We start from the raw sequence: 27,848 nt of genomic DNA, 5'->3' as shown, positions 1-27,848 counted from the left end.
ACCCACAACATTTATCTCGGCGAGGTCCATTAAAGCATTTTATTTGTCATGGATCGTGTAAATGTCATGGTGTGTGGTCAAACCCTGACTTGTGACATTTCGGGGACGCCATAAAGACTGTTGTTTTCCTCTCGAGCATTGCGGCGCATGCGCAGTTGAGCATAAAAGAGGCGGGGCGTGCGGTAGTACGTGCCGCGATCGCCCTCGCCTCGACCAATCAGCCACGAGATAAACACTTGATTGCGTCATTGTTATTGTGTGCAGTTCAAGCGAAGCACCAGCTGCTCGGGGCTCACTGGATATTTCGCCATCTTTTTAGAAATTTAACATTTTGAAACATTTCGCCACGTTGTTCAGCGTTGAAAACGAAGGAGGAGGCAAAGAAGCGCCATGTCGATAACACCTGATGCTCAGTCAGAGGAGAATTTGCAAGGTATTATGTTAAAATGATTTGGATCCGAAATGGCGGTAGCTAGCGTACCACTAACCTATTCTCTGTAAAACATGTATTTTACAGTATGGAGTTGCGAGTCGGTCGCAGAATCAAACATAGCCCACATTGAATAAAATGAAATATCGTAAAATAATAACAACACGGCGAGCTTAACATCCTATTGTACTTACATATTTTGTGTAAACTTTGTAAATATATATATTTCTTAGGCAAGGCAATATGTTGTATTTTATCTGCAAACCGTCATTGTTCATTCTCCAGGTTCGTGGGTGGAATTGCACTTCAGCGGGGCAGCCTCACAAAGAAGTCAAGAGCTCGTATTGCCCACGTCCACTCAACAACAGGATGACGTGGAGAACATGCTGCTGGACGCCCAACACGAGTCGGGCAGAAACAGTTCAGGCGGAAGTTCGCAGTGCAACAGGTTTGGCCTGGCTTAAAAGGGGAAATGAGTTCTTGGTCAATACACGCAGTCAAAGACTGACCCTTTGCCCTCCTGTTATACTAGCCCATGCAGAGCATTGACGCCCCCTGTGTCGAGAAGTTCTGGGGGAAGCAGCCTACAGGTAATTGATTTCGGTGAAGAACACGCTAGCTAATTTTTAACAGCTTGGCCCATTTCTGAAACTGATCGACCCCAAAAACCACTTGCCCGAGATCATCATGTCCTGCATTAATTAACTCATTCACTGACAATCCATATATAAGGCGAAAAACACAGACAAGACTGAAAAAGCAGTTTCTGCTCTTGCACTTCTCTTTAAAACAAACCAGGGCCGGCCCAGGCCATTTTGGGGCCCTAAGCAAAATAATGCCAAGGGGCCCATATTTTTGTATAATGTATTAAAATTGTAACTTAAAATGCATCTTTCTTGATTCTTGATCTCATAACTATGTACACAACATTGCCAAGCATTACCTTGAATTGTACATTTGGGGAAATCATAATTTGTGAAGAGGACGGCACTCCACCTCCAAATCCAAGATACTTCTCAATAGCTCCTTTGAATTATCCAAAGTAATAAATATGATTACATGGAACAAAATTTAGCCCAGGAAAATATTCATCAACAAAAATGTGTACTGTGGGGAGTGCGCAACTAATTAAGTCGATTCACCATAGGCATGTGATACATGACATACTACTTTATAATAATGTCCGATATAAATGAAATGACTACACTAGGACAGTTAATTTTGTCCAGGGTTTTGCCGACTATTTTTTATACCTGTGCACACTTTGTTTAAGATGCGTTTCAGCGCCCCCCGCTTTTGCAAAGTACATCTGCATTTGCACAAACCACGCATGCGTAAAAAGGAGAAGCCTAATGTGTTACGTCATCGCCCACTTGGTTTATTTCTGAAACGGAAACTCATTCCTAGCCCAAGGAAAATTTCAAAATTACTACTCCTTGTAATCACTGCTTTTTTCGTGATCGCAATTAAACGCATCACACAGCCGCGAGAGTAGAAGGGAGAGCACGCTCTGCTTTTACGTGCAGGCGCCGTGTTGTGATTGAAATAAATCTTTATAAAACAACGGAAGCCTGACATCATTATTTGAGATGTTACAATCGATGCTCAGTTGCGCTCTCACCACTTGGAAAATAACAAATAGAAGCATATGTTGTGGCGCTGGGTGGCTGGAAGCCGCAACCAGGCTGCTTGTGCATAAAAAGTGTGGAAGTAGCAACAGTTTTGACAGGCAATAATGTCTGGGGAAAAAAATGATCGCGCGCCTGTTTGACTGGGGGGTACAACGCAGGTCACTCCGAATCATTAATTGATGTCTAATATTTCACTTAAATAAAAACAAAACGACTTTAAAAAATTATTCACTCGCATATTTTAAACTTCTAAAAAAAATTGCTTCGCAATGAAAAAAATGGCGTCTGTAAAAAAAAAAACTCATGGATATCTACTACCTCATAGCTATCGCTTAATTGTATTTTTTTTGTTACTGTTGCATTTTCTCCAATATGTTAGATGATAAATAATCGATCCAAACAAAGAAAAATGAAAAGAAAAAAAAAACATTTAAAAGGGTAAATATATGAAAAAGAAAATCTAGACCACTCCTTGATGTCTGCGATTTCTGCATCGCGACCCTTGTTATATTACCATGTTTCACCCAAAATATCCAGAGAAAATCCAGCTGTAGCCATTCACAGCTGTGTGTTGACACTCAGTGATACTTGCGACATGGAGTTTTTGGACCGAAACAAGGTAAGTACGCGATAATATCTCATTAAAGTCATGGTGTCTGTAATTCTGTTCTCGCGTGCTCTCACCTCCAGATAGGGTTTTGCTGTTTAAAAAAAAAAAAAATATATATATTTTTTAAATGCCCTCCTCTTCAAAATATTTCTTCCCCCAGAAAATAGAGATTTTAAGCTTTCCAATGATGTATCACACATGCATACCGGACAATTTTGAAATTTGGCCAAATTGGGGGTCTCAGAGCAGAACTTCAAGTCACCTGAGTGTTTTCCGCCATATGCATATTCGTAGAGAATGTGTGATGGTAGTTAGTAATAGAAGAAGGTTTATATTAAATTTTGTAGACCAGTATAATTAATCGGGTCCCACCCCTACTACTAATACTAATTCTCATAACAAAGTGTGTGCTAGTATTTGGACCTTAACCTGAATGTAAAATGTTTTTTGAATAATGGTTATTTTTTAGTTTTTTTTTGTTTGTTTGTTTGTTTTGTTTTATTTAAATAAAATTATTAGAATAGAATCTTTTCCTTTCGACTTTTCCCTTCAGGGGTCGCCACAGCGAATCAGTTGTCTCCATCTTAGAATAGAATAGTTAAGGTAATGGAATAACATTTAAGAATTTATTAATTGCCATTGCAACTCATCTTAAAAAAAAAAAAACTTGTAGTAGTAATTTTTGTGCTGAACTATTAAGGACAAAAAGTGCTACAGTGCATAGATCTAAAAGCTGAATACCAAGGACATGGAATGAATGCTCAAAATACAACATACGTTTGCTGTACCCATAACATTTAATTGTCTTGATGGCCTTTTAGTGAGGGAAAAGCATACGACTACTTTGATTTGTTGAACTTGATCTCAAGCAAATTTAATAAATGCTCAAACAGCTTTCCATACATCACAAATTCACAACACACTTGTGGCTGTAGTTGTACCAAGAGTGATCGTTAAATGTGTACCTTGCCTTCACTGCTACCAACCTTTAGCAAATCAGCTTTGTGTGTTTTCAGTCAGATGAGGACCTTCAGGAAAGAAGACAGGAGGTGGAGCTGATGATGAAGAAAAATGCTGACTGGATCTGGGACTGGTCTAGTCGACCCGAGAACAATCCGCCAAAGTACGCTTTGCCTTTTTACATCATCACAGCAAATGCGGACCCAGCATTACGTAGATACACCAGTTTGATTAAGAGACGCCAGGATTGAATGCCTTGTTTATTATTGTTTGCCCTACTGAGTTACGTTTCAAACATAATGCTTGTCAGTGTGATGCAGCGCAATTTTACACCACAGCAAACCTTCCATTCATCATCTATAGCTCTTGTCCTCATGAGGGTCACGGGTAACTGGAGCCTATCCCTGCTGACTTTGGACCTGAAGCGGGATCAATCCCCGCTGGTCACCAGGCAGATGTAGAGAGCTATTCACATTTACACCTTAAGACAATTTGGAGCCTTCAATGTGTCTCAACATGCATATTTTTGGAACGTGAAAGCAACATTTGAATAGCCACTCTGTGCCTAGTGTTAATGAACATGAAATTAAATGATCCATGATAAAACGCAGTAGTTGCCATTTTTCTTTTTGGTGACCTTAAACAAGCAACCTGCTGGTGGCAATGAAAGTTTGATGTGTTTCTCCACAGGGAGTTCCTGCTCAAGCACCCAAAGCGCTCCACGCCGCTCAGCATCCGCAATAGCAGCGTCATGAGGAAGGGCGGCGTCCTCTCGCCTGACTTCCTGCAGCTGTTCTTGCCCTCGCTAATCATCTCACACATACTCGCCATCGGCCTTGGGTAAGCCATTTGCAATACGGGAGTGCCTAAATCAGTTAGAATTTCGTTAAAATTTTCATTCATTCAGGAGTAGAGTTTAAAAAGTCAAACTCTGGCACATTCTCATTTAATGCATAAAAATGTAAACAATCGTACGTACTCAAAGTCTGGGATATTCAATTTATTCCCGGAAAAGGGGCTGAACAGAAAAGTGTACAAGTAATTAATGTTTATAAATAACCCATACAGCTTGAAGTCCAAATATTTAGATCCTTTTGAGAGGAGACGAAAATATTTAAGTTGAACAAGTATGCACACTTTGGTATACCTGTAGCTGAACATGTGGGTGTTTTCAAAATTAACCAGGCGGACTAAACTTAATTTAATCGGAGTACACACACACACACCAATAATTTTTTTACATTAGGGCCAATGTTCTGTCACGTCCCTTATTTATTTATCTTTAATGGAATTTTACAAATGATCGGCAACATTAATGATGGAGAATTTTGCTTTATACATATGTATATTAGGGCTGTCAAAATTATCGCGTTAACGGACGTTAATTAATTTTTTAAATTAATCATGTTAAAATATTTGACGCAATTAACGCACTAGGCCCGCTCAGACAGATTTAAATGTCAGTACAGTGAAAGGCCAACTTGTTAATTGTGTTTTATGGAGTTTTGCCGCCCTCTGCTGGCGCTTGGGTGTGACTTGCACATGTTATGTGGCGTAATGTCGCCCTCTGCTGGCGATTCAGTGCAGCTGATTATTTGGGTTTCGGCGCGCTTTTCTGACGTGATTATATTTCGACGTGAACTCACACTAATAGACAGTGCTATTCAGACCAGCTAACGTCCGCATCCAGTATTCAGTGGCAGTTCTCATAGCCCCATCTCACTGTTTGCGTCTAATACATGCATCGCTTGTGAGTTATATTCCTCCTTTGTTTATATTCATGAGCATTAGATAGTTATTGATGATGTGTATTTGAATTTGTTCACATATATGGTGAAATGCAGTTACATTGTTAGATGCTTGTGAGCTAATTAGCTAGTGCTACTGCTCAAATGGACACGTGTGTGTACATTTTATGTTATTTTGTGATATATGCAAGTTATTGACACATTGCCTTGTTATTTTCAGTTTTACAAAAATACAAGAAACGTGCTCCTGTCAAAAAGAGATGACTTCAGTAAAGCCCATGCAACTTTGCCACACCGTCTGATTTCTTTTTGGAACTTATGTTCGCTATCTATCAATTTGTGTACTCACACACATTGAGGACAGAATAGGGCTACTAGTTTATTTTTTGATTGAAAATTTTACAAATTTTATTAAAACGAAAACATTAAGAGGCGTTTTAATATAACATTTCTATAACTTGTACTATTATTCATCTTTTAAGAACTACAAGTCTTTCTATCCATGGATCACTTTAACAGAATGTTAATAATGTTAATGTCATCTTGTTGATTTATTGTTATAATAAACAAATACAGTCCTTATGTACCGTATGTTGAATGTATATATCCATCTTGTCTTATCTTTCCATTCCAACAATAATTTACAGAAAAATATGGCATATTTTATAGATGGTTTGAATTGCGATTAATTGCGAATAACTACGATTAATTAATTTTTAAGCTGTAATTAACTCGATTAAAAATTTTAATCGTTTGACAGCCCTAATATATATATATATATATATATATATATATATATATATATATATATATATATATATATATATATATATATATATATATATATATATATATATATATATATATATATTAGGGCTGTCAAAATTATCGCGTTAACGGGCAGTAATTATTTTTTTTCAATTAATCACGTTAAAATATTTGATGCAATTAACGCACATGCCCCGCTCAAACAGATTAAAATGACATCTCAGTGTCATGTCCACTTGTTTCTTGTGTTTTTTGGTGTTTTGTCGCCCTCTGCTGGCGCTTGGGTGCGACTGATTTTATAGATTTAAGCACCATGAGCATTGTGTAATTATTGACATCAACAATGGCAAGCTACTAGTTTATTTTTGGATTGAAAATTTTACAAATTGTATTAAAACGAAAACCTTAAGAGGGGTTTTAATGTAAAATTTCTATAACTTGTACTAACATTTATTTTTTAAGAACTACAAGTCTTTCTAGCCATGGATCGCTTCAACAGAATGTTAATGCCATCTTGTTGATTTATTGTTATAGTAAACAAATACAGTACTTATGTAGAGTGTGTTGAATGTATATATCTTTCCATTCCAACAATAATTTACAGAAAAATACGGCATATTTTCTAGATGGTTTGAATTGTGATTAATTACAATTAATTTTTAAGCTGTTATTAACTTGATTAAAAATTTTAATCGTTTGACAGCCCTCATATACAGTGCCTTGCAAAAGTATTCGGCCCCCTTGAATCTTGCAACCTTTCGCCACATTTCAGGCTTCAAACATAAAGATATGAAATTTAATTTTTTTGTCAAGAATCAACAACAAGTGGGACACAATCGTGAAGTGGAACAACATTTATTGGATAATTTAAACTTTTTTAACAAATAAGAAACTGAAAAGTGGGGCGTGCAATATTATTCGGCCCCTTTACTTTCAGTGCAGCAAACTCACTCCAGAAGTTCAGTGAGGATCTCTGAATGATCCAATGTTGTCCTAAATGACCGATGATGATAAATAGAATCCACCTGTGTGTAATCAAGTCTCCGTATAAATGCACCTGCTCTGTGATAGTCTCAGGGTTCTGTTCTGTAACCCTAAACCCTTCTTTTTCCTCCAAACACGAGAACCTGTGTTTCTACCAATAAGTTCTATTTTGGTTTCATCTGACCATAACACATTCTCCCAGTCCTCTTCTGGATTTTTCCACATTCTGTCTCTCATGGTTGAGGTTTACCAATGTTGACAATTACAGGCCTCTCTAATCTTTTCAAGGAGGAGAACTTTCACAATTGGTGGTATACTAAATACTTACTTGCCCACTGTATCACCATTTCGATATTTTGTCACACCCCTAATATAAATCACAATTTGGTGCTTGCATTGAGATGTAGGGGCTCAATATCCCTTTTTGTAGGCAATACTTGTTGCACCTGTATAAACTCTAGGAGTTTGGTTTGAGCTTTGCACCATTTTTTTCAAAATCCTGTGCCCTGTATTTGTAGGATATACATCGGGAAGCGGCTGACATCCCACAGCACCTTGTGAAAAGTGTTGCACTTGGACCTTGATGCAACCTCAGCATGCCTTAAAATGAGAAGATCAAATGTGAAAAATCGACTGTGGGCTATGATGTGACTGAAACGCCCGCCTTGCACCTCCGTGATGCTCTCGGACTTGTCAGCGTCCGATGCCGGTTTTCTGCTGCTTCATCCGTTGTACGTCTTTGCATTGAATCACTTGATCAGAGTTGGTAAATTGTAAACTACAAGGTATTACTATTTTATCATTTGTATCCAGGGGATCATTACTATACTGTGATTACATCACTCCAAATTTTGCTGTGATGATTTAAAAATGTGATGCACAAACATGGTCTGAGATGTTCAATAAAAGTGAGAAACCTGGCTCTTTGAGTTAAGTGAAAGGAAATTTCCCAAAACGGATGAACACAATTAAAATTTTATTGAACTTTGGTCAAAATAATAAACAAGTGAATACATTGTCACCATGTTAGGAATCAACGGACAAAGACAATGCATTGTGTGTTTCGCCTGTGTGTACTTGTAACAATGTCTGCATTCACATCTATGGGTTTGGTGACGCGTTTGGAGGAACATCCCAAATTAGTAAGGACACGGATGTGGGCTGTCAATATTCTTACCTAAAGATTGGGAGGCACTCATCACCAGTGTTTGTGTGTATGTGTGCAATGTTTCCGTAGACAGCTACACGTAGCAGCGGCGTATGAGGACATCACTCTAGAAAAAAGGAATTACAAATAATGCACATGAGGTTCGGGCCAGGGTGGGGCAGAACTTGGAGCTGTCACTCATAGAAAGTGGGAATTAAGGCTGCAGATTCCCTTTGTCTGTCTTGTGCCGTGTGCTTTACCGGCCCACAAAAGCACTCAAAAATCAATACCGTTTTAATATGCACTCACGCATTCGCTCTCACAGACACGCATGCACACATTATTAGTTATGTCCAACAGTGGTTGCGGAACTGTTAGCCCCAAATAGTAGTTCAATAAGCATGATTTGCTTCAGATCTGCTCCCCTCCAAAAAAAGACAGTGGTGCGACTGGACATGTTCCACCTCTCTACAACATAAAAACATGCAAAGCAATATACATATCTTTAAATTTAAAAACACATCTGTCGTTTTAGTTTCATTTTATTATGTGGATGACAAGGTGTACTTGAGTAGATACAGTCAGTGAAATCAGGTCACTGTATTGATGGGTGGGGGGGGTGGGTTAAGTACGAGGAGGGCAAGAAAGAAAGAAAAAAATAGTCCACTCTCCAGATTGACGGCCACTTCCACCAGCAGATTCAAGGCCGACAGGAGGGAGGGAATGTTGCAGTTTGGTGGCTTTTTCCCCCAGCCCCTAATCCTCTCTTGAGGGCACGGAAACCTTCAAATGGTGGTATGACTTTTGACGGAACGTCGCTTCTTGGGGGCGGGGGGGGCTTCTGAGCCTTTAAAATTGTGAAACGAAGGCTAAAAATGTCAACACAAACACCGACGTTCAAGAGTTTGACCTCTAGGGGAGAGAGCCCGTTCCGTCAATTGGACCCAGATTGGGCTGTCTGGGTCGGGTCGGTAGGGGGGGCGAGGGAGGGAGGGTCTGTGGTGATTGCCCTGATGCCGTAAGGCAAAAACAACCTAAGCTTAGACTCAAAATAAAACAGACCTGCCGATCGGCCTCCGAAAAAGTAGATGCGTGCTTTAGAAAATTCTTCACCGGGAGGACGACGAGGCCGTTTTGCTTTTTGTTCTTATACAGATAGACACGTAGTAGGCTGAACTACAACAGGTACGCCGAAAGCCCTCCTTGTCTTCTAGTTGATCTTGTCCTGGAAAATGTACAAGTTGTTGGTGGCGGCCACAGCGATCACGTTCTCTTTGGGATGCCAGGCCGTGTGCAGGATCTTCTTGTTGAAGTCCAGGCTGTCCACGCTGATCTCGTCCTTCTTCCGCTTGCCGCCCGTCGACACCTTGCGTGGCTTCAGCGTGGCCCGCGGCTTGCTGCTCTCCCGCGACGCCTCCAGCGTGATGTCCCGCCGGGTGTTGCGGTCGAACATTCGGAAGAAGTTGTTGTAGGAGCCTGTCATGATGGCACTGAAAGGGAGGGTGGGGGTTGTTCACACACAATCGTGAGGAATGTACAATGCAGGAATGTGCTCCCAAACCTATCTTGTAGATTTTTTTTTGTTTTAAAAAAGTGCCTGTTTTTTTCCTTGTTTGCCAGCACTGATGGTGATAAATATCCAATCCATTTTGACTAGGAGTAGCAGTGCTGTCGCCCTTCTCTGTTAAAATGGACTTGACAATTGCTAATGGCAGTTAAGGAGTTTAATATACCGTAATTTTCCGACTATAAGCCGCTACTATTTTCCCTCATTTTGAATCCTGAGGCTTGTAGTCCAGTGTGGCTTATTTGTTGATTAATATCCGTGTTAATAGGTAACACTTTAATTGACAGTGGCGTCAAAGTAGAGCCGGGTGGTATACCGAAAATTTACCGTTACCGAAATTCTTCACGATGACCGACGTAATTTTGACCATGGCGATAAATTCGGTAATTCCATAAAACAAGAAAATATAGTCTTTTCATCCCGCTTCCACTCAATGTTGTTCGGCTATGTTCGTTCCCCTTTAAGAAAGCAGTCAGTGTGCTTACATATGAAGTCACGTGGTTATCAGGAAATCAAACAAACAGAAGCCCGGTAGGCTAACGCTAGCGACTAATGCTGTTGAATATGATGGAGTGTGGTTTAAGGGAGCTTCGCCAAACTTTCACCCGACATTAAGTCGACTCTTGGTGGCATCCAGACGGGCTTTCAATCGCTGTTCTCCCTGGTTCTCACAATTTCAGAAGAGGGTGCTTTCAGTGGTTTCTACTGGTAGCCAGGCCACAGGCTAATGCTAGCGGCTAGCGCTACAAATGAACGTGATGGAGTCGGATAGTGGCTCTAACCTTGTCGAAATGGCTGAATTTAATGAGTGGATTGTGCACGGACTGCATCTAGCAATGATATGTCACGTTATTTTGTATCTGTGTGATTTCTCTGATAGCTTTTATGATGGTAAAGCATTCAGCTTCAAGTACAATCCAACAGTGAAACCTATAATATGACAGTTTAAAGGCCAAAGCTATTTTTCTGTATGCACTTGCTTTATTCTGTGTCATTACTGTCATCATAAATTCTTATACGTTTCAACGGCAAAAGCGCAATATAGCTTGATTGTGTGTGTGGGAAGCGCATGTGTGCATGCATGTATTAAAAAGTGCTCTGGGGAAGAAAAAAAAAATCTTGAAACTTTGTTAGTAAGTAAACACTTGTTTTGAATAATTATGTCACGGCAGCCATTAACAATAAGTTGTCTGTTTGAAGTGTACTGATCAAGCTGTAAGTAATTTGTGGTACAATGACATGTTTGCATACAAGCCATTAGCCAAGTCATACAAGCATTATAAATGTTCATACATGAATTCTTATTGTTTACAATAAATTTTTATGTTTGTTTAAACTGTATGAACAATTGTTAAATGTGTTAAATTGAAAGTGGGTAAATAAATCAACGAGTAACTGTTAATTTGTATTTCATGCATGGATTCCAATTTTCAAATTATCTTACAGTCCGCTTAGGCGAATTTATCCTAATTTATCATTATCGAGGTAAATCTGCTCAATTTACCGTGATACATACTTAAGGCCGTATCGCCCAGCCCTACGTCAAAGGACTGCCATAATTATGACATGACACTGTCATGAGCATTAATGAGTGCTTATGACAGTCTAGATGTCATTAAGTGTCACCTGGAAAATGTTGTTACCTACTCCATTTATGCCCAGCTCGGATCTTGCCGGTGACACAAAATGACATCTGTCATATGCATTCATTAATGCTCATGACAGTGTCATGTCATAATTATGATAGTCTTATGGCGCCACTGTCAAATAAAATGTTACCAAACACCATAACGAGCAATTAATGAAACAACTGGGACAGTAACTGAAGAAATATTTAGCACACAACATGAATTTTGATTGTTATTTACATTTGTAGCGCTGCAATGCATGCTGAGAGGCATGTTGGAGGACAACAGTGTTGACAGCTAGTGGAGCAGTGATGGCCAAATGAAGGTTCTTGAAGTAATGAAGTGTTGTAGCCAATTGGGTCAAAGCTTCATGGTTGTTCATTTGGTCTTATGACAGTCTTACAATGCCGCTGTCAAATAAAGTGTTACCGGTTAATATCTTTTGGTGAAAATATCCCACTATACAGGGAGGACAGCTGCGGCTTATAGTCAAGTGCGGCTTATCTATAAACAAATGCTGTTTTCGTGTCAAATTTGGTTGGTGGCGGCTTAAAGTCTGTGCGCCTTAGAGCCCAAAAATTACAGTAGTATGTTTGTTTTTTGGGAATCTCTGGCGTAGGCAAAAAGAGAATACAGACCTGTCGCTGCCATTCCAGCAGCACTCAAACTTGTCAAAGATGCAGTCGTTTTCATACAGTGAGCACAGTTTGCTGCGAAGGTATTCATGGACCTGAGGGGAAAAGAAATCCAGTTTATTCGTACTGCATGATTAAAATTACCATTAACTACAGACGACCTGTTAAAATATTGGCATCATAAAACAGTCCTATATTTATGGCGTAATTCACTCTACCTTGACCAACAAAAGCTGAAGTTCAACCCTTTCAAAGTATAATTAACTGACATTAAAGGGACCCATGGATGGTTTATAACAGGGTTGGTTTGAGTATTTACTAAGACTGAGCATATTAACGAGTCAACTCTGAGGTAATTCACAAATTTCTCAACCTCAACATCAGTCACCAAAGAAAAAGTTAGGCCGATTGCATGCTTCGCCTAAAGAAATTCACTGACGAGAGTGAATCATAAGAAAAAATGAAAACCAGCATCAATTCAGTGTCCTGTCCAGATGTTTTCTTACTGTAGAGTAAAAGCTGTATCTAAAACCTACTAGGTCTTAGTTATTGGCTTTGTGCAGAGGGGAAACTCTAGTTTTGCACTGGGATAAAAGAAAAATATTTCTGCTGATATTGTCTGTTTCAATGTTGTAAGTATGTTGATGTTTTTTTGGTTTTTTTTTTTTTTTTTCAAGAAAACTTTCATTCAAATTAGAGGTAAGATCAGGCCTAAAAAAATTCAGCCTGACCCAGCTAGAGCCCGATCAATTAACTTGATTTGCAGGCCCGAGCCTGAAACAAACTCAAAATTTTAGGTTTTATTTGTGAAGACTCAGGAGAAGGAAAGATAGGGGATGCATTCTTTTTGCTCTCGTATGAGAGCAAAGCACCACATTCGTTACATTCAGCGAAGCCGACACAGGTTTCTGTAGCATCTTCAACAATCAATTTGAAGCCTTGTGTTTTCAATTCCCCCGACTTTACGTTGTTTTTAACTTCTTGCTGCTCCATATCGAAATACCAGGTCAAAAATATGTAACGGATGCGGAGGGGAAGATTAAAAAGAGGGCGGGGCCACGGCGTTCACATGCGCAGGGCATGCTCTGGCTCTGCGGCTCCTGTTTGCAAATACCATACTTAGCCTTCTCCGTTTTATCCAAATTTTTTATTTCATAACAAGAATTCCTTAGTTTAACATCCATACATTGTTTTAGTATACATAATACTGTATATAAATATATATTTATTTTGAAAAATGTTAGCGAGAGAGAAGCCTGTCCCGACCCGAACGTAATAATTGACATTTTGGGCCCGACCCGGCGCTAATTCAGGCTTAAGATCTTACCTCTCATTAAAATGGTTATACTTTTAAAACCCTTAACACCTGATTTAATTTCCAATTTTGAAAAAAAAAATCTTTCGCTTATAACTTTGCTTTCAAGTCAACGCAAAATTGAGAAGTTGATTTAAATACATAATAAAATAAAATAAAATAATAATATACATATCTTATGTAGGGTACAAATTACCTTATTTGACAACAGGGTCATGAAACTCATAAGACATGTCATAATTATGACATGACACTGTCATGAGCATTAACGAATGCTTTTTGAGAGATGTCATCAAGTGTCATTTTTGAATGGATGTAAAAGATGCAGACTGGACATAAATGGACTTGGTGACAAAATATGCCGAATGGACATAAATGGAGTAAGACAAAATATGCCGACTGGACATAAATGGAGTTAGTGACACAATTTGCCGGTTGACACTTAATGACAGCTGTCATAAGCATTAACGCTCACGCCAGTGTCATGTCATAATAATGACAGTCTTATGATGCCGGTGTCCCCAAAAAACATAGACTCTGCTTTGATTTGCATTGTTGTTAAGTGCAACAATTGAGGGGAAAGGTCTCTCTCCCCTCACACGGTATCCTCTGGCAAGAATACTCATCCCACAATAGCAACGCTACTTACATTAGGTTGCATGTGTATTTAATGTTTTTGTATCATTTCTATTCTGTCTGTACTCCAAAAACCCATTTCTTCCCCTGGCTGCATTCTATGAATAAGAAATAAATTAAAATTAACGATCATAGCCATGATGCATAGACTTCATTATATATTGACGGGACACAGGGCACAGAGCTGATTAATAGGGGGCCTATCTCCATCAAAACTGACCGAGTGGAAACAGTAGCCACGTTTACATGGAGCCAAATATTCCAATTGCAATCGGTTTGGATGTTCAAACCGAATAAATGTGTTCCATATAAACACCTCATTCGGAATGAACAGGCCATAAAACCGAATGGAATTTCATTCCGTTTCACAGGGGTGGAATATTCCTTTTCCCAAACCGATTAGAAGTAAAATTATATCATGTAAACAGGGAAGCGGAATGGTGTCTGGTTGCGTTCTTTCTGCACATGCTCCGTACTGACGTGGTGACGTCACTTGGTGACGTAAGTAACGTCACCTGCAACATGGCTTCCAAGCACACGCACAGCGCACCTAATTGGAGTCCGGCGGAAAGTTTATATCCATGAATCCCTCCACCAGCCCACACAACTTTTTAAATTAACGGCGTGTCATTCTGAAGTTTTGTTTCCATTCGAAAAGTTAAAACAGCAGCTGATCTGATGATCAATCTCCATGTTTTGCAACGTGACGCTTTGTTTTGATTAATCTGCGCATGTCAGACGGCAGTTGTCAAACGTCCTTTCGGAATAAAGGCAGACACATGTAAACGCTGGATCGGAATAGATGAAGTGACATGTAAACAGCTGATCTGAAATTTACATTCGGAATTATTTGAATCGGTATGAATAAAAGTCAGCATGTAAACGTGGCTACTGACAGAGCTTTTTACGTAGAAAATTCTTGTGAATACATGCTTAAACCTCTGAATTATTTATAGATATGGACATAAAACAGTCTAGATTCTTGGTTAAAAGCAAAAAACAGGGCAGTTAGCATTTATTTTATGTAAATATGTCGAATGTGCTGTCTGTCTTTAAGCAACTGTGGTGCCGCCTTACCACCACAAAAAGCTTTTTAAGTTGAAATTTCTTGTGAATGAATGCTTAAATCCCTGAATTCTTTATAGATATGGACGTAAAACAGTCTCGATCCTTGGTTAAAAGCAAAAAAACAGGCAGTTAGCATTTATGCATTACGCCAATGTCGTAGTGGTTAATTTCTCCCATTGATTCTTCTCGTTAGTGGCAGCCGATGCCAGGCAATGAGGTAAATTTTGGCCATTTAAGATCATTTACCTGTTAATTTTAAGTTACTTCCTATAGATTTTGGGGTATTTTATGGGTCACTTGCTGTTTATTTTGAGTTACAGAACAGCAAGTGACCTGGGAATCACCCAAATGAATAGGCAGTGACTCAAACTCAACAGGAAATGCCCTAAAATGACCAGTAAGTGACCTGTAAATGCCCCAAAAATCAGACCGAATTACGTTCCCAGTCTAAATGGATTGGGCGTCGAGCACTGTCAATGGCAGCCTTAGAGTGAACTGAGACACTATTATGGTGGAAGATTTTGGTAGCAACTTGTTGGTTCCTTTTTTTTTTTTTAAACATTGACACCTTTTTAAAACGATATCTCGATTCTTGGCAGAAGCATATCGATAACCTTTTGGGATACAAAGTATCACAATATACGTATCACCATTTCGATATTTTGTCACACCTCTAATGAAACGTATGGCTAGGTCTAAAAAATAAAATCTGTAATGTAGAGCATGACATTTTGTCAGGACTCCCGTCGTGACACGGGATTCATGCGGGAATCCCGCGGAACGGGATTTGGACCCACGGCTGCGTTGCGTTCTCAACGATTGGCTCCTCCGCCCAGTTTACTTATTTAGGCTACATTATTTAATGAAAATGACAAATGACACTTTTGAGGAGAAATGAGACACGGAGAAGTTACATACATCATAAATTTTAAGACCCAGATATGAAAATTTAATACCTTTTCAAGACTTTTTAAGGTATTATTTCAATTCGTAAATTAAATGCTTTTAAGACCCCACGGGAAAACTGTTCATTGCAAGAGCCTGATTTGATTACTTGTGATTAATAGGGTGGGTCATCCTCCATCGAGCATCAATGTGAACCGGTTCTAACACCCTGATGCTCCCGGAATTGTTCGAAGTTTTAAATTTCGATTCCTTGTTTCGATGCCCTGACCCCCGAGCGGATAAAAATTGCTCGAGTTTAAAGACTGATATTTATATACAAGTTATAATTAGCCCTGTGAGAAGTTCATTTAATTTTTAAAAAAGGCAAGGAGATAAGACTTTATATTTAATATAAACTATGCAATTTTTTGGACCCTGCCTCTTAAAAGAATCTGAATCGGGAATCGTTCGCAAAAGAAATTGAAACGTGGAATCGGAATCGTTCAATTTCAAACGATGCCCAACCCTAGCGATTAAGCTTTTTAATTGTTTTACAGTCCTAGTATTTACACATAATAAAAGTTAAGGAATACTGGCAAATTGTAACACTATACTTCCTATTATTAGCTGCATCGAGCGAGAAGCAAAAACATTTGGACCATGCACTAGGTGCTTTCAAGGACACCCAACAGTTTAGGACATCTCGGACCCTTAATAATTCAAATGTCACAACATATTGCCCAAAAAGTACCAGTAATACTTCAATTTATAGGTTTACATTGACACCAATAGACTTCAGAAGCAATATTAACCAGAGCTGCTTGCCCCTCTTAAAAATGGATTTGACATCTATTACCGCCAATGGCAACAAAAACAGCAACTTTTGCTCAGACAGCTTCCAAAATACCGTATTGGCCCGAATATAAGACTGTGTTTTTGCATTGAAATAACACTGAAAAAGAGGGAGTCGTCTTATATTCGTGGTCTAGACATTATACCCATTCACAACGCTAGATGGTGCCAGATATCATTGAAGCGATGTTCTGTCATGACAGATCTCAGCTACTCTTCCCATTCACAACGCTAGATGGTGCAAGTTATCATTGAAGCGATGTTCTGTCATGACAGATCCCAGCTACTCTCCCCATTCACGACGCTAGATGGCGCCAGATATCATTGAAGCGATGTTCTGTCATGGCAGATCTCAGCTACTCTTTTTAGTTTAACCAGTTTGCATTATTTTATTGCCAAGTTTTTCCTTATTCAGATTTGTTTCAAGACTACAGTTAGTTAGACTTTACTTGGATGATTAATGCAGTTATTGCAGTTTTGTTGTTTTATCACAATAGATTGGTTTATTTACATTTCAAAAACCAGAAGCCATTCATTTACGAATGTGATTGCACTTTAGTTTACATATTTAAATGTTCAGGTATTAAGATTTGAATGAGGCAAAATAACATGCTTTTTCTCTCAAATATATTGTTATAATCAGGGGTGCACATAAGTGGTCCGCATGCGCGCATGCGGACTGGACATTGACAAACGCGCTGGCCCTCAACGGCTTCCATACGCTTTTGCGTACCGATGGCTGACCACTGTATTTGTGGCGGACACGAGAAAATAACTTTTCAAAATGTCGAAGAGGCAGGCCACACTGAGTAATTACATCCGTGTTCCCCCACCCCTGTCAAAAGACAGACAGACGACAGAGACGTCACCGGAGCTACCGAAAAAAAAGGACTTTTGCTGAAAAGTGGCTACAAGAGGTACCATGGCTAGAAGCAAATGATGCTCGCACGGAAATGCGGTACAAAATGTGCTGTGAGAATCCCAATGTCGCCGATAAGAGCAGCGCATTTTATGTAGGGTCAAAGAATTTCAGCCATCCAAACTTTGAAAAGCACGAAAAAAACAGAGCATGTGGCAATTAAGCAAACTATCAATGTCAAACAGGACCCCACTCGCCCTATGGACAAGTGGCGGCGGAATAGGGCGGAATAAAGGTAATGAACAGCGACATGCACTGACAAATGTGTTTTTGCTCACATTTTACAAAGCTAAACATGCACGTTCAATGAGGTCTTATTAGGAGGACAGCACACTTTTAAAAAGGCTTGGAGTTAATGTGGGAGCCGCATAATGCCCTTTATTTTGAATTGGTGCTTTTTATTTCTTTACATTTCACTTCAAAGTAATGGCAATTTTGTTGTGCCAGTTGATGTTAATCAAGCATTAATTGTTAATATAATTAATTAAAGTTAATTGGCTCTAAGTAAAGCTTGTCATAAATTTATTGCATCAGGCGGGTCGGCTCTCAAGCTCAATGAGGACCAAGTCACATCTCCAGGTCCTCCTCTGAGAACCTGGGCAAAAAAATTATGTGCACCCCTGGTTATAATCATTTGTTTCCGATGTACTGTAATTATTTTCTGTATAAAAATGAATTTGGTGTTAAAAAAGTCTTTTTTCAAACTTGAGTCTTGAAAAAGAGGGGGTCGTCCTATAATCAGGGCCGTCTTATATTCGGGCCAATACGGTAAATGCAAAGACACGGATTTTACTCCACCTGATACGTCTCTACTGGCCGGTTCTCCATGTTGAGGTCCCAAACTTTGACAGAGAGGTAGTCACGTGTCATCATGTAGCGCCCGCTGTGACTGAACTTCACATCTGAGATGGATGAGATGATCTCGGAGAAGAAGGAGCGGCTGCTCGGATCCTCGGGCTCCTCGAAGACTAAATTTGACAACGAAATATACCTGAGTAAAAAGAAACATCAAACGCACCGAATGTAACGGATACTAACACTTTGAATGCCGGTCGCAGAGCGCCGCCGCTCGCATGTCACAGAGGCGGATGGTGCCTTTGCTACTGCTGTACACAAATACATTGCATTGGTGGGGATGGCATTCTGCCGCCGTGATGACCTCCGTCAGTTCCTCCATATTGGCGGGCTTAATGTCTACAATATCTGGAAGGGAGTTAAAGGTTGCAACGAGCAGTGGTGGAGCAACATAAAGGAGCAAATACATCACAAGAAAAACATCCTAGTTGACCTGAAAGATTGAGCACAGTGCAAGGAAAAGGATACTAAAACTTCTGTCTGTTATTTCCAAGTGCCATAAATTTATTCTTAGGTCATCTGCAGAGAGGTACGTTTCATGGTCACTATTTACAGAAATGGAATTAATGTGATAGGTGTGTGCATTTGCAAAAATCCTCCTCGGGCTGGCTTCTACCATGAGATCCATTGGCATTAGCACCGGTACCTGCGAGGCAGTCACAACGCACATGTTAGGCAGGCTCACTCAAAACAAGAGGAGGAGGAAAACTGATGTACCCGTAAAGAGGTGATTCTAAATGGGTCTATGAGTCGGCCGTCTTCATATTTCAAGTTGTAGCCTTCTGCCCGTTTGTCCCGTTCACTTATTTTCCACAATTTGATAGTTTTATCTGATCAAAAGAAAGAAATATGCTAAGCAACAATTCTGACACAGAGAAATGAAAAGATATCTCTTACCGTTTGTCGATAGTAGAAAGTGAGCAGCGTTCTGTTGTGGTAACCATCTAATTTTATTGATTTTCTCTTCAATTTCTAAACTTTTCAAGTAGTCAAATTCAGGCTCGTGACTCTGAAAAGTGCTATAAACGTTGTACTCGCCACGCAGGTGTGGGCGATTTTTAGACTGCAGGGCAAAAGAGAAAAAAACACAATTAGACCTCAGTGACAAAGGACACTCAAAGTGGGGGGCAAATCAAAATACCTCCTGCTCGTGTTGAAATATCACTACTCTGCCACCCTTGTCTCCTGTAGCCAGCAGCTCTCCGGAATAGTTGAATTCAACCGTGGAGATTATGTCGGCTAAAAATAGAAACAACAAGCTGTGATGATGTGTAAAAATATCTGTGTTTAGTTTACAGTCGCATGTCGTAATGCTCACGACGAAAACAGCTTATTTACAGTGTAAACCTATGGGTTGGCAATACAGAATGATGAGTTTACTGCATGGGAAGTGATATTTAGTCGCAAAAATGCCCACGTGAAAACAATAATCGTTATTTTTCCAGTCTATCCATAGCTCTAATACAGACAATATAGTACCATTAATTTTGAAGGTGTAATACAAAGAACACAATCATTGGGTCTAGCATCTTGATCTTAACAAGTGATAGATGATATTTGGAGGCAGTGTCACGTATTGTTTGCAAACATAAAATAAAGTTGTCTTTGTTCAGAAAGCATTGCACAATATCAAGGCTCCCCACCACTGTGGTAAATTATACTGTTTCACTTAAATTGGTCAGCATACCAATATCATTATCTTTGTTCATCTAGCTACAGTGGGGAGAACAAGTATTTGATACACTGACGATTTTGCTGGTTTTCTCACTTGCAAAGCATGTAGAGGTCTGTAATTTGTATCATAAGTTCTCTTCAACTGTGAGGGACGGAATCTAATACAAAAAAACCCCCAGAAAATCACGTTGTATGATTTTTAAATAATAAATTTGCATTTAATTGCATGAAATAAGTATTTGACACATCACAAAAATCAAACAATATTTGGTACAGAAACTTTTGTTTGCTATTACAGATACCAAACGTTTCCTGTAGTCCTTGACAAGGTTTGCACACACTGCAGCAGGGATTTTGGCCCACTCCTCCTTGCAGATCTTCTCCATAGCCTTCAGGTTTCGGGGCTGCTGCCGGGTAACACGGACTTTCAGCTCCCTCCATAGATTTTCTATCAGGTTCAGATCTGGTGACTGGCTAGGCCACTCCAGGACCTTAAGATGCTTCTTACGGAGCCACTCTTTAGTTGCCTTGGCTGTGTGCTTTAGGTCGTTGTCATGCTGGAAGAGCCAGCCACGACCCATCTTCAGGGCTCTCACTAAAGGAAGGAGGTTGTCAGCAAAGATCTGACGATACATAGCCCCATCCATCCTCCCCTCAATACGGTGCAGTCATCCTGTACCCTTGGCAGAGAAGCAGCCCCAAAAAAATGATGTTTCCTCCTCCATGTTTCATGGTTGGGATGGTGTTCTTAGGGTTGTACTCATCCTTCTTTTTCCTCCAAACACGAAGAGCCGAGTTTAGACCAAAAAGTTCAATTTTGGTCTCATCCGACCACGACCCATTGCTCCTCTGGATCATCCAGATGGTCAGTGGCAAACTTCAGACGTGTCTGGACATGCACTTGCTTCAGCAGTGGGACCTTGCGTGTGCTGTAGGATTTTAATCCATGACGGCGTAATGTGTTTCCGATGGTTTTCTTCAAGACTGTGGTTCCAGCTCTCTTCAGGTCATTGACCAGGTCCTGCCGTGTAGTTCTGGGCTGATCCCTCACCTTCCTCATGATCAGTGATGCCCCACGAGGTGAGATCTTGCATGGAGCCCCAGAACGAGGCAGATTGACCGTCAACTTGAACTTCCATTTTCTAATAATCGCTCCAACAGTTGTTACCTTCTCACCAAGTTGCTTGCATATTTTCCTGTAGCCCATCCCAGCCTTGTGCAGGTCTATTATTTTATCCCTGATGTCCTTACACAGCTCTTTGGTCTTTGCCATTGTGGAGAGGTTGGAGTTTGTTTGTTTGAGCATGTCAACAGGTGTCTTGTATACAGGTAACAAGTTCAAACAGGTGCAGTTACTTCCCGTAGTGAGTGGAGAACAGAAGGGGTTCTTAAAAAAGAACTAAGAGACGAAATATTTACTAGTTGGTAAAGTATCAAATACTTATTTCATGCAGTTAAATACAAAGTTATTATTTAAAGTTATACAATGTGATTTTCTGGATTTTTGTATTAGATTCCGTCCCTCCCAGTTGAAGAGAACTTATGATACAAATTACAGACCTCTACATGGCTTGCAAGTGGGAAAACCAGCAAAATCGGCAGTGTAACAAATACTTTTTCTCCCCACTGTATACCAGCACCACATAGTGAGAGCAAAAGCCCATGCATGGTCTTCCGCTATATAACAAAAGATATTTAACCCGTGCATCCACCTGTTGCCATAATAGTTACATTATTCCACATAACAGAATAATAGCTGTGTTCAAATAAAAAGCCCCAGATTTGAAAGTAGTTTAGTGCCTAAATGGATATGAGATCATCATGATCTTAGTATCATTACGCAATGTTTCAGTACACTTCCTGCAAAACTGTTTTTCCAACAAAGAGATTAATGGAAAAATACATAATGTGTCTGATCCATTTATGAAGAATTGACATGGTACTGTTGATCAATTGCTGTGCCTCAAACACGCACTGGACAAACGCAAACAAGAAACAGCCAGTCGCTACACCCGCACGATTGCCACTGCAGCTGCAGCTTTGTGACAATGTTCACCCACAATTCAAATTAACTACTAGTACAATTATGTAGTTGTTGACAGTCGGCCAATTAGGAAAACTAATGACAAAACCCTTTGCATTGCATGACACTTCTGTCACGTTAGGCGGCAGTGCTCAGTGGGCACGATTTCTAAATGTGAACAACAGGATTTTAAAAATATCAGTTCTAATTGAATCAGGGAGCGATGCCAGTGAAATATCATGTTTCAGTGCAAGGGCGAAGGTTTGGTCTCAACATTGGTTAGGACAATATAACTGCATAACTTGCATGTACACTTTTTGCTTGGGACGGGACATTAGTAAGACCAAACAGATTAAATGAACGGGGATCAGAGCTATGTTTCTTACAAATATAAACCTAATTAATTGATAGGCTAAATCAGCGGTGCTCATTACGTCGATAACGATCGACCAGTCGATCGCAACGATAGTGTGGGTAGCTTACAGCACCCAAACAAAAATAATACATTTTTTTTTAGTTAATTTTGATGATGATGTATTTTGTGAGCAACATATGAGGTTATGCAGCACCTTGCTAAGCAGCTTCTTGCTAATGTTTTTCTACTTCTATAGTTTCCAGCAGGGTTCGCTACATTTCTCTCAGTTTAATTAACGTTAACAGTTGAAAACACAAACAGAAGGACACTTCTCTCTAAGCAGCTTCCTACTCGAGTTTTGCAGGTAAGCAAGTTCACACAGTTTAATCAGGATTCCCCCAGGATTTTTCTATTCAAATTGAAGACTTTTTAAGACCCTTTTCAAGACCACATCCAATGAAATTTAAGACCAATCTCGCACCTATTCGGGCATACATTTATGAAATAATGCAAAATAATCTGTCAGAATAACTAAGAATACCAGCATAAGACATTGTGGTTGAATCAAAATATGACTGAGTCATATTTTGAGTCACTCAACCACAATGGGTGAAATCTGCACTTTCCCATCCCAAAGCTCCAATGGAATGCTGCATTTTCGAAAATGCGGAAATCTGGATTTTCCGACCAGAACAGTGCATTTATCGGTCAGAGATCGATTAAGTCGGAGAAAATGAAAAATAATTTTACGACACATCGTTCCATACTTTCTTTTGTTAGTTTACTTATTATACAGTTATTAGCTCTATCACGCAGATGACAAAGGGAAAAAAAAAGACATTTGAGAATGAAATTTAAGAGTTGTAAACAAAATTTAAGACCTTTTAAAGGCCTTATTTTACAGTTATCAAATTTAAGACTTTTCCAAGTTTTTAAGACACGCGGGTACCCTGTTAATGTTATGCCAACTCTGATGCAGGTCGGACTTTCAGTAGCGAAATTAGTAGTGTGTTTCCCACCTCCACAACATTGGTGTCTTTTTAAATTACAGTGGCTGCTGCTGGCCGAAAAAAAAAAAAAACTAATATCCATCCTCTTCGAAGGGGGCGGAGGAGGCAGCATGTTTTTGACATGTATTTATGTTGAGGGTGTGAGTGTGAGCGTGCGTGTGTCAACTCATCAGCCAATCAAACATGCATCTGAGAGGGGTAAAAATGGATGGGACTTTCGGCAAGTGAAAAGGGGCAAATGTAAGTTTGAACATAATGAAAATAATTCACTTATTAATGGTAGGGTAAATTCTATCTCTACGTATGTGAAGACAATCTAAATTACCTATATAACTTAAGTCATTATATAATGCATATAAGGCTACTTAAAAGTTGGTAGTGTTATATCCCTACCGTCCCTATGCAAACCTACGCCCTTGTTTCAGTGCCATCGACATTGAATCATTCACTAACAGACTCTGATTCAAAATGGATTAAACATCTCTCCAATCGCGATTGGTGGCTTTAACACATTTAACTCATTCGCTGCCATTCATGGCGATAGATGTCCAATCCAATCAAATTGGGATTCCAGATGAAACGTCTATTGCTGACAAACTAAATTAAATTCTAAGCAGAAGGATGAAAAGTACCACAGAATTGGACGTCTATCGTCATCACTGGCATTGTAAGAGCAAAATATGAAATTAATCATGTTGAAACATCAGCTCTAGCCTGTGACAGCAATCTGCTTCCGTGGTTGGACAACCGCAAATTAAGCAAAAAACGCATGCAAAACATTCAAGAGTTGGACGTGCATTAAAAACAATGTACCGTGTCAGTCTACACCTGAAACTCGTATTCGAGTTTGAGCACCAAATGAATGAATGAACTCGAGCGTGACGTCACATGACAATTTATGGGCGCCGTGCAATGACGTCACGGACACAGCCTAGCCGCCGTGTAGCATTTGGCTAACTAGCCGCACACCCAGTAGCCTCTCAATTTGGAGAAAAATGGCACGTTGAAAACACAAATACCACAACGTCCTCCACTTAGGCCGGCAGAATCCCAACCATGCCGGCGGAGGCTTGTAGAACCCACACGAAACGTACAAAAAGGCAGCTAGCTCTCCTCCTCAATTCCGGCCGAGCTAACGTTAGCGACCTACCTTCCGCAACATCTTCATCTATCGCTCCTTTCACTTGGGAGAAACACCACTGAAAATCATTTCCTCCTGCAACCCCTGTAAGGTAAAAAAGAGAGAAGAGTGTCAGTTTATAACAGGAGCACCTTTCGTTTCCACCTAAAATGACTTAAGAGTGACACACTTTTGACAACTAGCACGCTAGTTAGCTTAGCCGGCTAACTTCTAGACACTCAGGGCCGTCTCGCACATACACACTCACGCACACACCTACAAACGCGCGCACACACACACAAGCTAAGCGAGGTGGTGGATCCTTTTCCTCGGCTTCTCCCCTATAAAGTAGCTCACCCGCCATTGCTTCATTTAGCAGCAATTTCCGCGTCTGATGGCCAAAACGACGCGCGCGGCTCGCTCGGATATCGCGGTGAACATTCACGATCGCTGCGAAACGCCGGGGCTCGGGGATCTGTCAAGAGCACACAAATTATCCGAGATTTTTTTTCCTCAGCTCCCCCCTTTCCAAAATGGCGCACGGGACATGGAGCGGTGACGTCATGCACGCATGCCACACTCGCGCGCCCTCCATCCTGCTCCAGCATCGCCAAAGAAACTTGGCCGCTCGAACGAAGGCCATTAATTTTTTTAAATATATATAAATCTTCCATTTCACAAAATCTAATTGTATACCTGCGTTAGTTCCGACTATATGCAAATGTCGAGGACGCTAAGACACGAGGATATGATTCCTATCGACACTGCAATCACATATACACTATTTAAATACAATAACATCAATGACCTATATTTTTAAAAGACTTTAAATTATATTTTTAAAATGAAGAAAAACTACGATCTACTGTGTCACGAATCGGAATCACGCACAACGCACGTGATTACTACGATTTTTAAAAAATAGGTCCTGTGCAAATGTTTTAAAAATATGTTTTGAACAATGAAATTAAGGCCTATTGTAATTTATTCCGTCCATTTAAGATTTTAAAAAGCATTAATATGACGCCTTGCAAGCGTTTGCAGTCCATGGTCCAATGAGCACCATCTAGTGGAAAGAGGCATAAACCGCAGAATGTGTGCACGCATCAGATGCTTTTCAAATAGGCATGCCATGCTATTTCGATTCACTGCACTTTTCCGACCTAATACACTTGAGTTCCAAATCAATGTAAATGAAACCCAAGTGCAGAACAGAACAGAGAAAGTTAAAACTAAAGTGGGCCAAATCCATTTCTACTTGATGTCCGACATTAAAAACTTTTATCCAGGATTTACTTCAAATGTTCTTTTATTGCACCTCAATCAAAATGAAAACAATGGATTTGGCAGACCTTCGGCACTTCATGAGAATATGATAATTCGTGTCACTGAAAAGATATTTAATTCCAATAAGAACTTCCCTGCAACAACGACTCATATTTTTGTAAAGAAAAAAAAACTACAGTGCAGTAATGTGAAGCAAGTGTATAATGGGCCTGCACAATATATTGTTACATCGCCACTGCAATATGCACATGCATAGTAGTCCTGTCGCAGGACATCCCATTGTTTTTTTTTGTTTTTTTTTTGTAATCTTTTGTTTTTCTTCATAAAAGCAGCAATTGTGCAGAGACATGGCTTCCTGGAGCTCTTTTATGATACACCAATCTTCCACATTCATTCACAGATAAACCCCTCTTGCCTGGCTCAAACGGTATTATATGAATACTAGGGATATCCTGATCGCATATTTTTGCAATAGGGTGGTAGGTGGGTCCCACACTTTTTCGCTATGGCGTGGTTCAAGGGGCGTGGCCTCCCCTCTGTCTGGGCTGCCGGCCGCGGGAGTGGGGGGGACGTCGGGGCTCCGATCTCGCGTCGCCCCGCAGCGGCTCCTCGGCGTTCTCCTGCTTCTGCCTTCCCCTCTCCTCTCTGCTTGGGTATCTGCCCTGCGCTCCGTTGTGGGTCGCTGGCTGGACGCTGGTGTGTCGGCTGGATGTCGCCTGCTCTGGCGGGGGACCCAGCCCTGCCCTGCCCTGGTGGGCAGTTGGGGGTCCTGTGGCGTGCCGTGTAGGTTGGGGGGCTGCGGCTGTGGCTCGTGGGCCGGGTGAGCGGACGGAGGTGGGGTAGTTGGTGGGTCCCCCTCTTCCCATCCCTGAAGGCCGGTTGATGGGGGCGCGGGTGGCCCTGGGGACCACCCCAGATCCCGGGAGGGGGGGTGACGATGGCCCCTTTGCTGGGCTACGGGAGGAGGCATGGGCTGCGCTGCCCCCCATTGTCCGCCCTCCCTCTTTCCCGGGCCGTGGCCCTGTGGTGGCGCCCGCACGGCATCTCCGCTTGTCTACGTGGCTGGTGCCGGGATTTGCGATGGGGCAGCGTAGGTTCAGTTGCCGACGGGCTTACACTCACAAGAGATTCACACGACTACTGGTTTTTAGATCAAAGAGCTGATTTTTGAGGACAGCCTCTCATTTACACAATGAATGAGTTGCCACAGCAGACTTGGGACTGTGTACCAAGCTTAACGATTATTAACACATTTGTGGCTTTGATCATAGAGCTCCTGAGGCCATGTCTACACCTAGCAGGGTTTTTTAAAACGGAGGATTCTGTCCTAATACGTCGGGAAAAAATAATTATGTCCACACCAGCACGTTTGTAGAAAAAAAGCCTTCACAGCACAGCCAACCGTATTCATTCGTTTTTAAGTAAATAATACCCCCATCCTTCGCATGTGTTCTTCAATAAGAAGCACTGCAAGAGTTTGTAAATATATGGAAGAAAAAAAGAGCCTGTCTAATTTACTCCAAATGTAAGCATTGCTCTCATGTGGGACGTAGGGACAAAGTTTGTCGCAGTTAGTGAAGTTTCCACAGTTAAAACTTCGCTTATCATGGTCCACATGATGGCGCCACAAACGCAGAATTTGCACATCTTCACTTTTGGCGCAGCTTTCAAGAACCCTTGATTAAATGTGCATGTGGATGATAGGCCAAACCGTAGAAAAAGTTATTTTTGCCAAATACCC

General features: G+C 40.5%; 2 protein-coding genes across 2 annotated transcripts; one reads left to right on the top strand and one right to left on the bottom strand.

Moving 5' to 3' along the window:
• Positions 1-232: 232 nt before the first annotated feature.
• bnip4 (BCL2 interacting protein 4) lies at positions 233-8,867 on the top strand. Its single transcript, XM_057848483.1, has 6 exons — positions 233-433; positions 716-878; positions 963-1,020; positions 3,688-3,794; positions 4,322-4,471; positions 7,650-8,867. The coding sequence occupies exons 1-6, from the start codon at positions 391-393 to the stop codon at positions 7,690-7,692; spliced, it is 564 nt and encodes a 187-aa protein (XP_057704466.1). The 5' UTR covers positions 233-390; the 3' UTR covers positions 7,693-8,867.
• Positions 7,756-25,370, bottom strand: ppp2r2d (protein phosphatase 2, regulatory subunit B, delta). Its single transcript, XM_057848482.1, has 10 exons — positions 25,178-25,370; positions 24,851-24,925; positions 19,780-19,877; positions 19,536-19,701; positions 19,356-19,468; positions 19,107-19,284; positions 18,822-18,986; positions 18,582-18,751; positions 12,112-12,203; positions 7,756-9,768 (listed from the first exon to the last, which is right to left on the bottom strand). The coding sequence occupies exons 1-10, from the start codon at positions 25,182-25,184 to the stop codon at positions 9,489-9,491; spliced, it is 1,344 nt and encodes a 447-aa protein (XP_057704465.1). The 5' UTR covers positions 25,185-25,370; the 3' UTR covers positions 7,756-9,488.
• Positions 25,371-27,848: the final 2,478 nt, after the last annotated feature.

The sequence above is a fragment of the Corythoichthys intestinalis genome, chromosome 10 (assembly GCF_030265065.1).
Source record: "Corythoichthys intestinalis isolate RoL2023-P3 chromosome 10, ASM3026506v1, whole genome shotgun sequence".
NCBI lineage: Eukaryota > Metazoa > Chordata > Actinopteri > Syngnathiformes > Syngnathidae > Corythoichthys > Corythoichthys intestinalis.
This window is presented reverse-complemented; position numbering and strand designations above follow the sequence as displayed.